This window comes from Xiphias gladius, chromosome 22 (assembly GCF_016859285.1).
Source record: "Xiphias gladius isolate SHS-SW01 ecotype Sanya breed wild chromosome 22, ASM1685928v1, whole genome shotgun sequence".
Taxonomy (NCBI): domain Eukaryota; kingdom Metazoa; phylum Chordata; class Actinopteri; order Istiophoriformes; family Xiphiidae; genus Xiphias; species Xiphias gladius.
In genome coordinates, this window is record NC_053421.1 from 19,184,488 (window position 1) to 19,204,549 (window position 20,062).

The window sequence follows — 20,062 nt, forward strand, 5'->3', positions numbered from 1 at the left end:
CCCCCAAAGGCCGCCTCGCCAAACTCTGCCTCACAATTCCTTGAAACGGTCTCGTGACACAGCTATTTCCCGTTTGAGTCCGCCTCCTCTGCCGCGAGGGGCACCGATGCCGTCGTCCTGTTTAACGAAGGGGGAAAAAAGAAAAACAAACAAAGGTATATTGGATATACATTCATGTCGACTTATGGGTCCGAAGTGAATCGATATCTCTCGGGCCCGACAGCGGTTGTCCAGGTAAGTGACGGGAAAAAGAAGAAAAAAAAAAAAACAACCTCTGCGCACCAGTCTGTGGAGAATGGGAGATTCGTATCAGACTTGGGGTTGCTGAGGGGTGTTAACTGGGAAGCAAAAACGAAACCACTCCGACGAGAACATTAGAGTAAAATCTGGAGCAAAGACGTAGTTCTTGAATTCGTCAGCCTTATCTGTGAAGATCCGCACGGGTGTCCGGGGTGGCGTTTGAAGTTGGGGAGGCACTGTAATTCCGCCTAATCTCGGTGTTTCAGCGCGACACGAAAGTGTGGGGTGAAGCTGCCAAACGAGTGGCGCAGAAATATGTGGGAGTCGATTTTTAAACTGACAACAAACCACTGCGTTTACTGTGTCTCGTTTACCCTTTAATGTTTGTCAACTCCCTTTTAAAATTACTTAAAAGGCTTATTACTTGAAGTGGCGAATACGTAGTTTTTTTTGTTTTTTTTTTCGAGACTCCATTACATGAACCTGCTTACCTTCAGTTGTAATGGAAAATTCAGACAAGAACGTAATCTTAAAAAAAAAAAAAAAAAAAAACAACAACTTTACATCTCACTTTAAGGTAGGGAGGTAGTAGACTAATTCGATGACTTTTACTTTGTGTTTAGGAATGTGTTATTTAACTAAAGTCTCTTACATACCTCTATTCGACCTTGCAGGTGGTTTAATTTTAGCTGCCTAGGTGTTGACAGTACCACCCAAGAAGCCTCAGCCCCCTCCCCAATCTAAGGGTTACTGAAGTTAATCCGCAGACCTCATATCTCATTTCATCTGGTCTATTTCCTTGTTCGAAAGGAGAGCAAAGTGTGGGCCTACGGACGATCCTGATTGATAACTTGGAGAGAAGGTTGTTTTTTCTAAATGTAACTTTTCACAAATGAAATTCCCTTGACCTTTACTGTATTCGATTAGCAGCAGAAATCTCAAAGATGGATGTATTAAAGCCTCAACAGGTACATGTAAAACTGCATGGTTAGATACTAAACATGTCTTTTGTAGTTTGGGTGAGTTGACTCTTTCAGGTAATCAGGTCCTGGGTGATTTAATGTCATTTGGATAAAATTAAGATTTAATGGAATGTAACGTACGTCAGTCTTATTCAGTCTGACATTAACAACGAGTTTGTGAAGGCATTGAACAGTTAGTTTTACTTAGTTGTGTGTGTGCCCAGAGCACACTGTCTGTCCATCATTCATCAAAAGTGTAATATACTGTGTAATATTTATTTGGCTGTCAGAGGTATGTTACAGATGGTTTACCTTGTAGGTGGCATCAGATGGTTAAACCTGTACGATAATGGAAGAAACTGGGCATAGAGGAAGATGGAATAAAAAATCCTCTGTGGGCACAATACTGCTCCTCATGGTGAGAAAAAACCTGAAGTGCTTCACTGAATGCTTTGAGATTGCAAGAAAACATGAAAAACTGCCTTATGGTGGACGATAAACATTTTCTCTGTACATTCATTGTATATTCCGTTTTACAGTACATGTTCATTCCAGCTTTGGCATTGTTACAACCTTCAGAGGAGCAGATTTGTCCACATGGGGATTATCCCACTGAAAAGGGAATTTGTTGCAACAAATGCTCTCCAGGTAAAAAAACACACATGACACACAGTGGCGTGCCCATTATTGGAATTATGACACAGGCAGCCGTCTTCTTCTACTACTAGATCAATTCTACGAAGTCTGAACGATGTTTTAAATGTGAACATTACTGTTTTCAGGTTTTAAGCTTGTAGAAAAGTGTCATGCTACAGGTCAGAGAAGTATCTGCACACCCTGCCCTGATGGACAATTCACAGACCAGATGAACTTCTTCCCCAACTGCAGGCGTTGCACACGCTGTAAAAGTAGAGTAACATTTCCTTTTTCTGACTCAGTTTCACCTCTGGGATTTACCAGTTAATGGTTTGCATCGTTCACTTTTTTCTCTCTTTTCAACTTTTCCACAGCATCAAAGCACGAATTTGAGGTATCGCCGTGTGAAAGAAACAAAAACACTATTTGTCAATGTAAAGAGGGTTATTACAAATCTCACATTGACTCAGAAACATATGAGTGTCTCAAATGTACACAATGTGGGCCTGATGAAAAGGAAAAACAAAACTGTAAGTGTTAAGGTGTGACTATGCTAATTAATTATACTAATGCTCAGTTATGTCAATGTAAAAGCTTTTTCTTTATAAACTATTTGGGTCATCAAGTATTTCCTCAATGTTTTGTTAATATAATTATTCTTGATGTGCACAGGTGCACCGGAGAAAAACACTGTTTGTGTATGTAATGAGAACTACTACAGAGTCAACAGCAAGTGTGTACCCTGCAAGAAGTGAGTATACCATTGTTGTTTGTGAGCTTTTGGTGAATGCACTGTTCCCATCCCGCTGGTTGGGATTGTTTTATTTCAAGTCACTGATGGGGAAGTTGGTTTGTCGAATTGAAACTTGCAGCACACTTCCAACTTTGTTCAATCTTTCCATTTGTTAGCAACAGAAGAGAGAAGTTAGGAGCTAAAACTGGGTTACTGACATTATAACATTTAGTAAACAAATGCTCATTTGTTAAATATACTGACTTCTGGGCTCCTGCTTCACCAGCCAACATACTGTCTGCCTGGTTCACTGAGGGAGTACCCCTAAAATATATGTACGAAAATACCTCCTGTGGTCCTACGGTATATATGTAGGGATATTTTATTAGACATTTATTTCAAACTGCTGTAGATATGAAACAGGTTTCGGTTGACAATTACAAAAGAAAACACTTTCATAACTGCTTAATACAAGGAGAGGGCAAAATTTGGTTAAAGTTTTTTCCTGGTTGGACAAAATGAAAGTGCTTACTTAAGAAAGATTTTGAGATCTTGGGAATCATTACTGAAAACGTAATCATGGTAACGTGTGGTTTCTATCAGGGTAGTGCCCCAAACCCCCAATTTCAATGATAATTGTGCAGATGGAAAGACACAGAGATGTTTGTCAAAGACAAAAGAGGAAGAAGAAGGGGAGCCCAGAAGAATTTACTGCTAGATACCACAATCCATATCTACACTGTTGTTCACAAAAACACACGAGTGTAGCCATTAATAGTTATTGTGACAGATAAAGCATTGTGTGTCTCTAACTTAGTACCAATTACTTGTGTAGTGGTTACTGTGAAACCGTGCTGTAAATGTTAACATGTTAACAACTTGTTGGTATTAAAAAGACATCTCAGCCTTGGTGTCAATAACTTCCTCTTAAGATGTGCTACTTCCTCTTTGATGTTGTGAAACATCCCCTCTGTTCTCCACAGTTGTACCGCTGAGTGCGATCAGCACTGTTCAACACCACCAGGGATTATAAAAGGTGAGCACTTGTGTCACATGCTTTCATATGAAAGAGTGGTTTCCAGAATAACAATAGGTTTACTATAAGAATACAGTAACCTTATAATAGTTATTGTTGTCAACCTCTAGCCTGCTTAGCCAAAGGTGCTGAAGGTGTCAAAATAACTGGCAGTATAAAGTATGAAATATCTGGTATTATTCAGTAGTTTCAAAATTGGTGTAATCAACTCCAGTTGTACTGTGATGACTTAAGTGAATTAATCATTTTTAATTGGTTAATCCATCTGTCCATTTTTTTGTCCAAATTTGCTTTTTTGTTTTTGTTTTTTTTGTTTTTTGAATTTGCCTTCATTATTAGGTTTTATAACAACAAAATCTAGTTTAGATGGTCTGAAAAAATGATTGCTTTTTTAATATGTATCCATCTCCATGTCTTTTTTTCCTATGTGCCTCCCGGGATCCTAAAAAAGTTCATAACACAGGAAATGAACTTCTTATAAAAATAATTGGTGTAGTTGCAGCTGTGGCACTTGTTTTGTTGGTGCTGGTGGTTCTTATCACCTACATGGCCACAAAATGGTTTACCAAGAAGAAACTTCTAAAACCGACCTCCCAACCGTCTGATGTTTCCCCGGACTCTAGCGAGGTACAGGGATTTAATTGTCTGTGGTTCCTTTTCCTACTGGGAGTACATCTGAAGTCAAATAAAATTTGATCCACTCGTGTTTCATAGCAGGTCCTGATCTACAGTGAGGAACCTTTTGTAAACAGCAATGTCAAAGCCATTCCCCAAAGCCCTGTGAGTGAACAGCAGCCATCCAACCTGCCTGACTGTGTCCCCCTGGAAATCAACAGTGAGTGTATGTCATGCTGTGCATAGCAGCACATGCTCCTGCACAATGGTCCAGTTTGTGTTGGCTCACACACACACAGCAAAGTATTTTCCTAACTCTTATCTCTTCCCCTGAACACACCCCTCCGCTCTTCTTACCCCCTTCTGTAGTCCCTGACCTGATCTACACAGTGCTGGATCTAGTTCCTGTGCTGCAGGTGAAGCAGCTGGTGCGTACTCTCGGTGTGAAGGATACAGACATCGAACAAGCAGAGATGGATCACCGATCCTGCCGGGAGGCTCACTACCAGATGCTGCGGGTGTGGGTTGAGAGAGGGTCACGTGCAGGTGGAGGAGGAAGAGGTAGAATGCTGCACTCACCGTTGTTGCAGGAGTTGTTAGACAAACTGAAAGACATGCATCTGGGACAGGCGGCCGAGGAGCTGGAGACAAAGTATGGCATTCAGTAATTCTTCAAACACGAGCCAAGTGGAAGAAAAAGCTTTTGAAACCAAGTATTGCTCTTTCTCAAAGCAAGGACATGGTGCTACCACTGAAGCAGCAGTTTTATTTCACAGAAAACCAGTGTCACTGAGCACTCTACCTCTCGTACCCTTCATTTGGTGAGATGGTGGTCAAACTACTGATAAGAACCAATCAAAGGTTCAGGAAGGGAGGACTAGAAAAATTAGGATTTTGCACTGATAAATTGTGCTTAAGACTTTGTAAAGAACTATCAGCAATATATGTAGTGTGTTTTTAACTATATTTTTAAAAATGTTTAAGGAATAGTCAGACATTTTTGTAAATGGGCTTATTCTCTTTCTTTCCAAGAGTTAGAAGAGAAGATCGATACCAATCTCAAATGTGACAGTTGTACTGATCTTCTCATCCAACTCAGCGAGAAAGCAAATACACGTATTTCCCCCCAAAAAGTCAACTGAATTAGGCCGTAGAAGCCTTCTCTATGATGCACTGTTTATTTAGTATCACTATACTGCCTGTCTTTGGAAATATGGGGGAATTATAGTCTTTATGATTTCATATTAAACCAATTATACAACATTTATTCATGATTTGAGTGTTGCTGACTGTAACTTGAACTGTTTTGTATTTTCTTGTGGCTTCATCAACTCTTTATTGAACAGCAAACCATTTTACAAATCTCATTTGTTTGTAATTTAAGCCAATTAAGCTATTCTGTTTCTGTCAAGAGTCACTATTGCAGCTACAGTATGTTTAAACATCGTCAACAACATTGCAAACATTTTTTTTTTTTTTTTTTGGTCATTTGTTTTTTTTCTTTTTCAACAGAGGGAAGTGCAAAATTAAATGATGACTATTAATCTATACCGTAAAGTTAACTGGTAATGTTTTAATAGTGGTTCATGGTTAAACTTTCAAAATAGAGACTGAAAAAGTTCTGGTCTGATAAAGATTTGATGTGAACAATAAAAAAGCTAGGATGCTCGTTGCTCCTAAATTGTGTAGACCAGACCACTGCCACTTTTTACAAGCTTTTCACAGCCCCATTACCATTCTTTTAAGCCTCATCGCACAAGCATTATTCATTACTGTTGGACAAAACAGGACACGCCTTATCTCAGTCTATCTTTTTGAAACTGTATGAAACTTTATAAGACAAACATTTATTGAGTCAACAATCAGTGATAACATTGAGCATCGGTTATGATCTTTAGGTGTTAATGTCTGGACTGTTTAAATAAATGTGTCATGGATCTTTTTGTGTGTAACTGAATTGCGTCATAAATTTGTCTGGATGCCTCAGGCAGCTGCCATTAACAGGCTGAGAATGCATGCGGAGGTGTGTGGATGAAGTGTAATTGTGAAACAAATATCAAATGAGGATGTAATCCCGTATTTAACTTCAGGCACACTACCAGCTTTACATTCCAACCTGAAGCTTTAAATCACATCTATAATGACATTATAGATGACATTTTAATGACTACCTTCCTACAGATTCATCTGTCAAATCGTTGTCTTTTTGTGACCTGACCTGAGCTATTCATCTTTTTTTTTTCTTTCCTGTAGCTACATTCTTTTGGCTTGTCCACTTCCCCGTAACTCACTTCTTCTTACCTGCATGCCCTACTCTGTCCTCCATTTTACTGTGATGTCAAATACCCGATTCTCACAGTTGATTTCATATCAGTGCCTCTCCTTCTGTTATGTAATGAACATAAACAACTGCCTCTTAGGTGTATGAAAACTCTTCCGCCCTCTCCTACCCTCTTAAAACGATTTCCTCCTGTTTGCTCAGGGTGATCAATACGCCTGATTGACATGAAACAACAATAGATCACCTTCAAAGAAATCAGTCACCGCCTCTACCTCACCGCCTCTAAGCACTTTTAACTGCTACACATTAACCAGACCTGAGTGCTGATTTGTCGGCTGCAGAATCCAGTTGTTCTCGTCGGGCCAGTTGCAGAGGGCAGGGGTGCAGGTGAAAGGAAGAGAGGGAGGGACCCATCTTGGTAAAGAGAAAGAGGAGGAGAAAGCAAAAAGAAACCAATGATGACTGTGTAAAACAAAATGGATTCAACCAAGCCCAGGTAAAGTCTTATCATTTTATTTATTATAAAGTAGACTTATATCTGGTAGTTTGAGGTGGTACAGGAGTACAGTACTAACAAGGAACGTTTTGTGTCGTCACCACAGTAAGTCACCTTCATGTTAAACCTTCTGTGTTGATCTATGGACTGTTCTGTGGCATTTGATTTGTTGACTAACTGAGGCCATAAAACTGTCAGGATACCTGTTTTTTATTGACCTGTTATCAATTTTTAAACGTGCCAAAGTGTTACAAATCAAATGTAATGGTATTTCGGACATCTGTAATGTGTTACTGTGAGACACAGACAGTGATGGTAAACAGGTATGACAACGTGATGAAAGCACTTACGTCAGTCTTGTGATGTTTGACATTATAGCATGAGCAGATTAGTGCAGCGTTCCTGGCTTTGCTCTTAGAACAACTTCTCAAAGTGTATAAATATGATTACGAATACCACAGCAGAAATCCCACGCTGCACTTGTGTTGCATTCGTCCTGCTACTTTTGAGCAACAGCATTGACCCAGCAGTTTTAAAATTGGCATTTCTCTAATGGCTGCAACAGTAAATTGTGAAATATTTCATTGAATGTAGTAGCTTCCTGAGAATGGAGTAAAATTCTCAACTGTAACCTAAATCGGTAAATGGTGATGTCAGATTTGTGGCAACTAATGTCAGATGGGTCCTGGAATCATACTGTGGCCTGCACGGTTGTGTAACTGGAGCTGCAGCCATGTGAAATAATCAGTGTCATGTTCAATCAGTCACCCTCTGTGGGAGCCAAAAGTTTTGACTTCTGCTTCTTTGAGAGTGTGGATACTTGACTCACTCCTGGTGTTTCCTGTGTCTATGTGATAGTCAGTAAGGCAAATATACCTAGCATAAATTTCTGTTACTTGTTTTCTTTGCCCCTAATATTTGGAATAGTTTACCTCTTACTATTAGATCATCCAATTATTTGAAATTTCAAAAAAAAAATCTTGTCAAGTGTTATATTCTCTTGCTTTTAAAAAAAATATATTTACTTTTTTTTGGTATATTTTATAGTTTTGTTAGCATCCTGCTTTTTGACATTTAATGTTTTTATTGTGAAGCTCTTTGCAACTTTTGTGTAATATAAATATATGTGCTTACTTAACTGATTTACTAAATTTTATCCTGAACCAGTGGTTCCCTAATCCGGGATCAGTGCCCACACAAGAGTTCATAAGATTAATGTGAGGGGTTGGAAGACAGAATTACAAAGCAGAAAAACATATTTCTGCTACACAAAATCATGTCTATGTTTTTTAAACTTTGCTCCAATCTTTGCTTTTTATTCTCATGAGTTACTGGATGACTGGAGCTCTTCAGACCTCTTGTTTTTGAGCTGTTTCTTTTATTTATTTTCTTGTTGAGTTTTGTGTATTTTAAGGCCCATCTAGTGAGAAGTAATGCAAACTATAGAAATATCTATATAAATATCTTCGGATATAAATGCTGTGGTATGTGGCTTCGCTTGATGCAATATTTGTCCCTATAAAAATAAACATTAATTAACATTCAATTTAATTGAAAGGAAATAGAATGTTTATGGTTGAACTGTTCATAAGCAATAGACATATGGACCCTGTGACATGGAGACTTTGCTTTATTTTGAAAGGTCAGAAGCCAAAAAAGCCCCAAAAAAAGTTCAGTTCAAAAAAGCTGAGGGAACAACACAGCCATCTACCTGTATTTGTCTGTTTACCTAGGATTTGTAAAGCTTAAGGCCTAAAAAGTCAAGTCTTAGTAAACCCCTTTAAAATGATAACAAAGCACACAAGGTCCCTCCATTCTGTCTTCTAGTCTCTATGCGTGTCCCATAAAGCCTGTTTCTTGCCAAACACTCCTCACCTCCGTGCCCGAACACACCCTATTTTGGCACAGAGTAACGCCGTGTGCCTATCTGCAGCCTTTCCTCAAGAGCACCGCATGTAAGCAGCGGCGGGGCAGATGAATCGCCGCTCCAAGACGGACCGGTGGCGCGGCGCGACGCTATGGACGAGGAGGGGCGGAGGGACAGTGACGGCAGAGAGGCGGATGTCGTTGATGGGGCGACAGCGGCGGCAGAGATAAACCATCACCACAAGGGGTCGGCAGACAAACAAAAGTTCAATACACTGGGCTATCAGGCAAGTGGCATGGGACAGCACGGACTTCAGCTGAGTTCATTTAATCAAGTACAGTTTTGGGATACTTTACTTCAGTATTTCCGTTTCATGCTACTATAAACTCCTACTCCACTAGATTTCAAAAGGAAATATTGTAAGTTTTCCTCCACTACATTTGTCTGACATGTGTTGTTACTAGTTATATTTGCATGTTTTGCAGATTATTTTTCACACAAATTCACAAATGATGAGTCTCTAAAACATGATGCATTGTTCAGTGAAAAAAAAAAAATCTCCCTCTTATCAGGCCATTTTAGTCTGGAGTTTAGTTCTTTAAGTTTTATTTTCTTATGAAAAGTTTTTAAAAATCTACCATTGTACTGGGAATATTTCAACCTGTTTTCAACAGAAATCAACTTGTTTCATGTATAGAAGTTTATCAACTTTTTCATGATTTTGGTGCCTTATCCTTTCTTTATTTCTAGAGTATATGTCAAAAAATGTTAAATTAGGTTGAAATGTTGTCACTGTAGTACAAAATAAGATCTTTAGGACTCAATTATTGACAGAAATGTCTTTGTAAGATTGAGGTTTTTGCACATTAAACACTTTACAAATTAGTTAAAATCAATGCTGCTTACACATTGACGCATCACTGGTTTTGAAGTACATTTTGCTGAAAATACTTTTGTACCTTAAGTCAAATTTAGAGTAGTGTTGGAGTACTTTTCTATGAATGTATCACTACTTTTACTGTAGTAAAAGAGATGAATACTTCTTCTATCCCTGGACAATACTCATCACACAGTGGCAAAGTGTTAAAACTATTAGGAAATAGTTACACTGTCATGTTTGCTGAATACTGGTTTTGACATCTGTAAAAAAAAAAAAAAAACATGCACATAAGCACAGGCTTGATTCATACATTGCTCAGTTTATTATCTTAACTTATCTTATGAATGTTTGTTGATATAATCTTTATAATGGCCATGATTTGATCCTCAAATACGCCCACATGAAATGCCATATTTGAAATGTACAAATGTCTAACTTTCCAGAGGCGGACGAAGCAGAAAGTTGTGACTGACTTTGCAACAGTGAGTAAAGGAACATCTGCAGGAGCCAAACCCAGAGCAGCACTGAGACAGGTCCTGTTCAGCCAGGGCGTGTCTGACAAGAGCCCAGCATCTGAGGTGATATGTCTCCTGCTCTTCACACTACATGCTGACATGATCAGAAACAGATACAGACTTGCTTTTAGCATGTCTGCCCACTCAAACAACTGAAACAACCACTGCAATATTTCTTCTGCTCTGCTGTAACGACCGACCACAACTTTTCACAACAACCGTTGATGATCACTTCTGATTCATTATTACATCAGATTTTTACTTAGCTCTTTATCTTTCTATCTTTCTATCTTTCTGTCTCTTTGCAACCCGCAGGAGCGAGGTCAGCTGGATGTATTGAAGCAGGATCTGGAGGCCTACGCTGTGCCAGTCTGTCTAAAGTGGAGATGGAAGGAAGAAAGTCAGGGAACAACACTTGAGAAGAACTGGACAGATATAGTGCACTCTCATTCAGTACGGACCCTTAATTTTGGTGAAAAAAAATTCCATTGAAAGACCAAAACCAACATTTAACAATGAATGTATTCTACTAACAACCATTACCTTTGTAGCTAAAGCCTGATACATCTTATTTCTTTGTGCCATAGACCTCCACTGTTGTCAAAAAACTATTAAAAACACATCACTGTTCCTACATTAAAATGAAGATGGGCACTCTGGTTTATTTTGAGTAAAACCACAAACACCGTCCTGCTGCCGTAAATAGAGCACCAAATCCTCATCTGAAAAAAATGCAGTATTTACTCTTGTTTGTGCAATGTTTTCTAAATGTGCCCAGCTGTTTAAGGAAATTACTTATTATTTCTAGACAATAAAGGTATATTTTCGTCACCCGGTTGTAAAGATTTATGTCTTTGGGGATTGGAAATGAAAGCGACAGAGAAACTCAGGAAATCTGAAAGTATTGAGATATGAACTAATTTTTTTGGCTTTTTTCTTTTCATGGAATTTGTTGACAGTGAGGAAAATAAAGACAATTGCCGTGTCCTTTAAATGCCTCCTGCTCTTAATGTAAAATGTCCACTCAGTATGTAGATTGTACATATTCCTGAAGCATCTCTAATCTCTCTCCCATCCTCTTTCCCCGCTTTCTTCTCTGTCGTTTTCATGGTCAGACCATGTCTAAGATGCAGAGACATCAACAGGAGGCGCTGTGGGAGTTTGTCCACACTGAACTCACCTACATCAACAAGTTAATTATCATCAAGGAAGTAAGATGTCACCCTCTATCTGCTGTCACAGTCTTTCATTTAAATGCTAAATTTATGTTTATGTATGTCAGAGCTGACAAGGGATTTTCCACAGGATGTTTAACGAAGCTGTGTTTACCTCTCACAGTTGGTTATTGCAGCTCTTGTCAACCTACAACAGCATGGATTTCTCCTGGAGGTCAGTCTGCAGAGCACGTAGCCTCATCCAGACTGGAAACAAACAAACCTGCTGCACAACAAACTTAATCTACAGACCTATTTTCCACTGTTCTGCACACCATCGACATACACTGAAACATCAAGAACATCCGCTCAATCTGATACAGAATACAACAGACAAGTACAAATGGAAAATGTCGCACAACACATTTCCACTGAGAAGGTGGAAAATATCATAAAGCAGGGGACTTTAACTTTAACACTATGATATTTAATTTTTGTTTTGACTCCTTCCTGTGACAGGTGACCCCTGAGCTTCTTTTCTCCAACCTCCCCTCCATCCTCAGTGCACACCAGCTGTTCTGGCAGGAGGTGATTTATCCCATGTTACAAGAAGTCCGGAGGACAGGAGAGCCCTTTGACCCCATGAGGTTAGAGGCTGGTTTCCTGCAGGTAACTGCTCACATTCATGAGTGTTTTTCTGCCCATCAGCGAAGGAAACCAACTAAGTATCCATACCCTTTAACCCTAACTGTTTCTTTAAAAAAATAAAAAATAAAAAAATGCCTAAGCTCGGTATCTCTCTGGACATGCTTTTAGCTGTTTATTTGGGACAGTTGCACTTCCAGTTTTTGATGTCTACGACTTGTTCCAGTTGAATGCATTTTTTGTATGTCACTTTGGAACAAAAGCATCTGCCAAATGAATGAGATGCAAGCACATTTACTCAGGTACAATACAGTACTACGTAGGCGTAATTGAGTATATCCATTTTTGTATTACACTTTTTATTCCACCACATTTATTTGACAGTTGTAGTTACTGGTTACTTTGCATGATAAGATTTTCAAAAACCCATTTGTGCATGTGAAATATAATGCGCTGTTGTAAAAAAAGTTAAAGAGTCCCTCCAAACATGTGTGAAGACATACAAAATATATTCAGTTGTGAATAAGAATCTGTGTCTGATAGGGTTCTTCCATTTTAGTATTGCACTTCCATAAAGTCCATCCATTATTCGACAATTTTCACAGACTGAGTACTCCTCATGACAATTAAACTGATCTTCATTTGTAAAACTGGTAAAATTTCAAGTGCAGGCCTTTTAGCTTTAATGGTGTACTTTTCACATTTGCCATTAATCATCCTTTTCTTTTTGTCCTCAGTTCCATGAGCGTTTCTTCTCTTACCAGCATTACTGCTGGGAGGAGGAAAACAATCTTGACTTCACGCGCAGGCAGATGGAGAGCAACCCACATTTCCTCACTTATGTTCAGGTACGGTGACGCAGCATCCATATGGACCACATGCAACGCAAGCACACTTTGATGTGAGGGTGAAAATTCGCAAACATAAACAAATGTTGTAATGTAAAATACTCACCCACACAATGTTTTCATAACCTTGTGGGTGACCTGTCATAGCCACGTCTTGGTGGGCAACCACTTGTCAAATCAACATCTTCTCCAGATGATTCAGCCTCAACAGGGGTTTGAAGAATTTCTAGTTCATGAAACTGAGTGCAGGACATGTATGGGAAAAGTGAGCACGAGACAAGCAGCACAGTCCTGAAAAACTTCATATGCTAAGCCTGGAAAACCAAACTCAGGAATAACCTTTTACAGCATAACATTTTTTGATATCAACACAGCACCCTACAATATTAACAACGCTATCTTGTGTGTAGAACCAGGTACCACTACAATACACCACAGAGTATGTGTGTTTTCAGCATTTGTTTTTTCACTTATGTCATACCCTCATACTTGTCAAACCTGAGTGGGAGATGATATGTTTTTGTTTTAAAGTTAATGACACATTTTACCAGGAAATGGCACCCGGTGGGTGTCAAAGGGTCTGGTCGTCCAAATCGCACAAAGCAAAAACATCTCGCTTACCCACTGTGGTAGTGTTAGTTTTGGTTTATAGGGTTTTATATGTCAAGGCTTTGAGATATCAGGCACTGAGTCTTCTGCCACCCCTCCACTACACTGGAGGTGAATGGAAACATTCAGAATATATTTTTCAAATGTAATTTTCCAGTGTTCCAAGAAACACAAACAAAATCTACTTTCAAACCTCGAAAGTAAAACCAAAACAATCTGCATGACTACATATTTTGGCTTCTGCAGGATGCTGTTTGGCACAAATTTTTAAATTAATTACAGATTTTTTCAATTCTATTTTAGTCACAATTTCAAGACGCTGTGTAATAATAAAAAAAAATTTCATCTGAAAAGCACCAAGTTGAGGCTATGTTCTTGTGTTTTTGTGCTGTCCAGTGGGTGGAGACTCATCCTCAGTGTGAGCGGATGCGGCTCGGGGACATGCAGGCCAAACCCCATCAGAGGATCACCAAATACCCCTTGCTGCTGAAAGCTGTGCTCAAAACCACCCAGGACCCTCATGTACAGCACATACTCAGAGGCATGGTGAGGATCTGATACTGGTTAAACCTGTCTCCTCTACAGAGCTGCAAAACTCCCGGTGACACACACTAAACCATCCCTCTTCCTCCCAGTTGTCCAGTGTAAACAGTTTCTTGGTGGGTATCAATGACTACTTGAAGCTAAAAGATGAGGCACTCGCTCTCTCCATCTCTGCTCAGAGGGTGGAGGGATATGAGGTTGAGGGAATAAATGAAGAAATTGACAAGGTAAAATATTCTGTTCTTGAAAACTCCTTTGCAGACACTTTTAAAAACTAAGCCTAGATTTGTGTGTGTGTGTGTGTGTGTGTGTGTGTGTGTGTGTGTGTGTGTGTGTGTGTGTGTGTGTGTGTGTGTGTGTGTGTGTGTGTGTGTGTGTGTGTGTATTCTGGAGTCCAAATCACAGAAACAAATATTCTCTACTACATCAATGAAATGTGCATCTGTCATAAAGAAACCTTCCACAGGGGTGGATCAAACATTGAACCTATAAGCATTTTTAATAGAAGACATTTTGACATGTCATAGTGAGAAAAGCACAGATGTAAATAATAAAAGTAAAGATGGCTGAATTCCATGGAGCTGCTTCAGTTTCAGGGTCCTGGTGTTGCTTTTCCTGTTATGACAAGTAAAAATTTCCACTGTGAAAAATGCCTACAGAAAGGCACATACTACATAAAATCTATAGTTTAAAATGTAATGTAATGCATAATATGTACATCAATAATGACATCATTCATACTACCTGGGTACTGTAGTTTTCTGCTGCTAAAAAGTCAGCTATGAAACCACACAATAAATTACAAAACACGCAAGACTGGTGTTTCCTAATACAGTAAAATATTTACAAGCTCAAGAAGCACCATGTTTTACTGTATAATATGTAAATAAATAGAACATTCGGCTGTTGATTGGTGGGTTTCAGCTGTCCTAAATCAAAGGAACACTAAAAAAAGTATTTTATTACAGTAAAATATGATACAAAACAGCAAGCTTAAGTCATCTTTTAAACAGGCAAAAGCATATTTCTCTGTTCCGCACTTCCTTTGGTATATTATTTAACTTATGTCAGTGTCTGTGAACAATTCAAACCATTTTATGAAAACAAGAGAAGACAAGATGTAAGAGTTCGGATGTCAGGCTATAATAACAATACTGAACAACAGAGATTTCTGCCAAAATAAACTGTTATCCGCTCTAATATGCATTACTACTGGTGATTACTCATGACGGATTTCCTTGACAGCATGTCCGAGAGATCTGCCAGTTCGACCTAACATGCCCCATCAGAGGAGTGGGTCCTGAGGTCGTACGTAAGCTGCTGCTGGAGGAGAACTTGAAGATTCGGGACAGAAAAGAGGGCAAGGTGAGCAGAGCCCGTGCACTGTACATACAGTTCTATACATTTAAATCTCTCTTTCGAAAATCCTTTTTTCACTTTCTTATGTTTCCTTGCACATGGTATGATGCAGCTGGAGGTCGTGGCTCTACTTTTCTCAGATGTCCTTCTATTGACCAAAGTGCAGAAGAAAGGAGAACGGCTGAAAGTGGTTCGACCTCCTCTGGCCCTGGACAAAACTTCTTGCGTAGCACTGAAAGATGGCTGTGAGTAACATTTTCTGTTAGAGCCAAGACAGTCGGAATTCTGCGCAGAAATACTATAGATCCCATTATCGTTCCTCTTCTTCTCTCAGGTTCATTTATTCTCGTGGAGGTAGGTGAACTTCGGAGTGCAATGAATGTCTACATATTTGTAGCCAGCACCTCAGAGAACTGCTCCACATGGGTCTCCACCATCCACCAGGCGAAGGTAAAAACTGATATTTCTGACCAAAACTTTAGAAAGGATAGCAGTCTAATTTAGCTTTCAGCCACACTAGCAGTGTGGCTTTAGAGATGGCAGCATTGTTCTGTTGGTTGGTTGGCCAGTTGGCCAGTTGGTCAACTTTGGTCCAGAATGAAATGTTGACAACGGTTGTATGGATTGCTATGGAATTTTGTACAGATATTCATGGTCTCAAGAGGGTAAATCCTACTGACTTTGGTGATCCCCCGAATTGTCCGTTAATGCCACCAGAAGGTCAAAGATTTCACTATTATGCAGTGAAATTTTTTACCTCTACTACATAGACCTGGCTCAAAATTTGGTTCAGACATTCATGGGTCCCAGAGAATGAATCGTAAAGACTTCTGGTGACTTTAAAGTTTAAGTCCAGATATTCACGTCCCTCTCAGGATGAATTGTTACGACTTTGGTGATCACCTAACTTTTCCTCAGCCGTACTTTGTGTTCAGTGCTAATTAGCAAATTATATGCATGCTAAAAAGCTAAAATAAACTGTTGAACATGGTAAACATACTGAATTAACATTAGCCTGTTAACATTGTCAATGTTAGCATGTTAGCATGTTAATGTTAACATTTAGCTCAAAGGTCTATTGTGTCTAAGTGCAGCTTCACAAAGCTCCAAGCATGGCTGTAGACTCTTTGTCTTGTTATATGAAACAGTATTACAAATAACACATTCATTGTTGAACGCTTTATTTTTTATCTCCATGTTACATTGTAAGGAAACACTGACAAACCTGAGAAAGATGGAGCGCAACAGACAACTGGAAAATTGGAAAATCCAGCTTGAGGCCAAACCTATTAAAGAAGCCAAGACAGATGAAATAGAGACAGAAGAACAACCTCTTACACAATCAGGAGTAGAAATTATTGTAGATGAACTTACTGAGGAACTTATTATCCCACAGACAATAAATGGGATTTTGGCACCTAAAGAAGCAGAGGGACAGTATCAACCTGCAGATGATGTGACCACTAACAACACTAGATTTCCTTTTTGGCAGTCCCATTCCAGCAAAAGTAATCATAAAACAGTGCGTAAGAGCTTTGCTGGTCAGCAACAAGCAGTCAAAGGATATGAATGGGTAGAAATGGGAGTGAGAGGATATCAGGATGGAAACCACACAGAGGAAGAAGAGAAAATAGTTGAGACTCAGATGACAAAGGAGCGAAGGGTGACATTTAACCACAGGGCACAATCTGCCCCTAATCTGGATCTTTTCAGTCCTAGTGCTTCTGCAGATCCATTGGGATATAATACAACTGGACCACACATTCTTTTACTAGGTGGATTACCAGATGTTGACTACCCAACAAACGAAGATAGCTTTTTACAACTTTCTTACCAACCAACAATGTCCAGGGATGGGCCTGAGTTCCAAAGACTACCAGGAGAAGGAGGAATATCAACAAGGAGAGATTCCCAATTTGTGAACCAGGACATCAGGAGAAATTCCAGCTACAGCCAGTCTGGAGACATGGAGACATTTCAAGAGGCTTGGGGTTACTCAAAAAATTTGAAGTCACCCGGGTTACAGAAGAGGAGGCCAGTTAGCATCCATCAGGGCCCCTCTACTCAGACCCACAAGCAGTTCTTCCAGAGCTCAGGAGAGACTTGGGCTTCTTCAAACAACTCTTCCTCCAACTCTGACTCAGACAGCAATCTAAACAGCAAGAGAAACTCTGTTCCTTCACACCGGGTGCTCAAGCTGGGCTCCCTGAAGCCGAACCAAGGCATGTTTTGGTGCATGCATGACAGAGTCTCTCCAGATCCTCAGGCATTGTCTGAGTCTGAACTGCCTGATCTGAACTCCCGTAGCAAAAGGCCCAAAATGAAAACCCAAAGGAGTTCCTCCATTCCTAACATTATAATTGAAGGTGGGCATGGACTTCGTCTGCACCCCGGTAGAATGTACACTTTACCCCAAGGACAAGATACACCTTTTCGCATCTCAGGACGTTGTCCTAATGGACACCCCTCACCTCTCGAGGGCCTTCTGGAAAGAGCTAAAAAGAGAATGAGGGAGCGAGAAGGATTAAAGAGAGAGCAAAACGTGAAAATGGCCAATTTCCCCTTGTTTTCCACCACGCCCTCACCATCTTCCAGTGATGGAGACAGAGACGCAGACTGGGAGGAGGAGGTGATGCTGATGAGACACAGAGCCCTCTCTGTGAGTAAAGGATGGAAAGAGCAGCTGGTAGATGGAGATGAAGATGATAACATGAACAGGTTAGTATGACAAAAAGTACTGTCATGCATTATTAATTGAGTGATTAATTAACATGTTGCTTAGGAAATAGATGGAAAAAGGATTTGGTTGACCATGCACAGCAAAGAACCAAAAGAATGAAAAGTAAAAAGAGACACAATTGAGACAGGTCACAACAGATGACATACAGTATAAACAACAAACTTCCACTACAATACTAACACAAATACACCAACTAACACATTTCCAAGAGGGCATTAGTCTAGTTCAGGAGCCATTCAAGCCACTTATTAAAAAGTGACCCAATAAATAAATTTAATCAGTTAATAAAAGGTTAATCATCAAACAAGTCATGGTCCAAAGAACAAGAACAATGAAATAAGCGATACATCTGAAACAAAACCTTTAAAATGATTTTGAAAATACATCCAATATGAGAGAAAACATGCAAATATCACGTCATTCATGAAACTGACATGTGACTGAAGAGTGGGACATCATTTTATTTTCCAAATAGAAGTATTCTCAAATGACTCAAGTAATTGGGAAATTTATTTTTAAACTGTGAAATACTGTTGAAATGAGTTTTCAGTGTGAAGTAGGCTGATATTGGACAGACTGTTCTGTGAGAATGGAAACATAACATTTCCCTAATGTGTTTTTCATGTTTCTAACCACAACGCTCTGTATGCACCCTTAAGTCTTAATTAACACACAGAATACATGTTCGACCTCATAAAACATTTTCTAAAACTGTTTTGAGTGTTATAAAATGTATTTTATATTTTGTTAAATGACTTATTACTTTTTTATGGTTAGTCCACAATTTATATAATTCGTCAGGGTATTATTTGAATAGCCATTTGTTAATTTAAGGTTCTCATGATAGTCTATGATTTTGTATTCTTGAACACCATGCATGATGTATTAATTACTGTATTGTGCATGACAGTGTTGCTGCTATTTTATACCTTTTGGAAGATGGAACAGTATTTATTCCGTATAATTATAATAATAAAATTAAAATGTATTATCCATCTTGAGGCAGAGTGGCAGCTCTGTAAGGAGGAGTAGTCTTGGACAATTACAGTATTTAGCAGTGGAGAGACCATGGGTACAGTAAACGTTAATGAATAATCAGTTTTTACCCCTCTCTTTCTTCAGTGTTGTCTTTGCAGATGGTGTAAATGTGGACTGGCCAGGCTGGTGCTTTGATGATGATGAAGTCTTGGACCATTTACACACTGGAGATGAAGGGCTTCTGGAGGGCATCGGCCGATCTTTGGCCTTTTTGGATTTTCACGAATTTTCGGAGCAAGAAGATGGGGAGTGTAGTCAGGTGTAGCTCTGAAGCCGCACTACACACTGAAGTGAATTCAAAATGTGGACTGCCAATCAACAATCTGAGATCACAGACGGTCATATTAAATGAAATTCTGTCTATGAATGTGAAATTTAGAGGTACAAACTTACAAGAACGGTAGGCTTTTTATGAAAACAGAATAGACATTATTGGATGCTGCAGCTCAGCAGACTTCTAGTTTGCCATTGACACAGGTCTTTACTCTGGATATATGATCAATTATTCTGTAATTAATGAACAGTAATGTACTTTTTTTTTTGTTTTTAGAATAATACATATACATATGGTCAGTGTTTTGTGTAATATAACGCAACACTTTTTATGAATGAAAGTATATTTAATTTATATAAGTAACAATTTTCCTCTCTCACTGGAGAGCTTCAGATTGTATATAATGTAATTTAAAAAAAAACTGATTTATTTAACTTTAATGCACTTTATTTTTAAAACATCGTCCCAACATGTACTATACATGCAAACAAATCCTCACATTGAACAATTGAAAACATTTAAAGCTGAAACAACCGGGTATACAACATATATATATATATATATATATATACATATATATATATATATACA

The 20,062-nt window shown here is 39.0% G+C and overlaps 2 protein-coding genes across 7 annotated transcripts; both read left to right on the forward strand.

The window, feature by feature from the left end:
* Nucleotides 1-26: 26 nt before the first annotated feature.
* tnfrsf1a (tumor necrosis factor receptor superfamily, member 1a) lies at nucleotides 27-6,168 on the forward strand. 6 transcript variants are annotated; one of them, XM_040117589.1, is made up of 10 exons: nucleotides 27-234; nucleotides 1,522-1,620; nucleotides 1,742-1,850; nucleotides 1,985-2,110; nucleotides 2,213-2,368; nucleotides 2,511-2,589; nucleotides 3,555-3,607; nucleotides 4,059-4,234; nucleotides 4,325-4,448; nucleotides 4,592-6,168. In XM_040117589.1, the coding sequence occupies exons 2-10, from the start codon at nucleotides 1,552-1,554 to the stop codon at nucleotides 4,888-4,890; spliced, it is 1,191 nt and encodes a 396-aa protein (XP_039973523.1). In that variant the 5' UTR covers nucleotides 27-234; nucleotides 1,522-1,551; the 3' UTR covers nucleotides 4,891-6,168. The 6 variants fall into 6 exon arrangements, with proteins under 6 accessions (XP_039973523.1, XP_039973521.1, XP_039973525.1 ...); XM_040117587.1 differs by having other exon boundaries at nucleotides 29-155; nucleotides 4,322-4,448; XM_040117591.1 differs by having other exon boundaries at nucleotides 30-234; nucleotides 4,325-4,442.
* Nucleotides 6,169-9,017: 2,849 nt separating this feature from the next.
* Nucleotides 9,018-20,001, forward strand: plekhg6 (pleckstrin homology domain containing, family G (with RhoGef domain) member 6). The gene is made up of 14 exons (XM_040117405.1): nucleotides 9,018-9,152; nucleotides 10,190-10,324; nucleotides 10,577-10,714; nucleotides 11,377-11,472; nucleotides 11,600-11,650; nucleotides 11,935-12,084; nucleotides 12,798-12,908; nucleotides 13,914-14,063; nucleotides 14,153-14,287; nucleotides 15,306-15,425; nucleotides 15,532-15,664; nucleotides 15,754-15,869; nucleotides 16,630-18,137; nucleotides 19,282-20,001. Exons 1-14 carry the CDS (start codon nucleotides 9,018-9,020, stop codon nucleotides 19,460-19,462), a joined length of 3,159 nt encoding a protein of 1,052 aa, XP_039973339.1. The 3' UTR covers nucleotides 19,463-20,001.
* The last annotated feature ends 61 nt before the right edge of the window (nucleotides 20,002-20,062 follow it).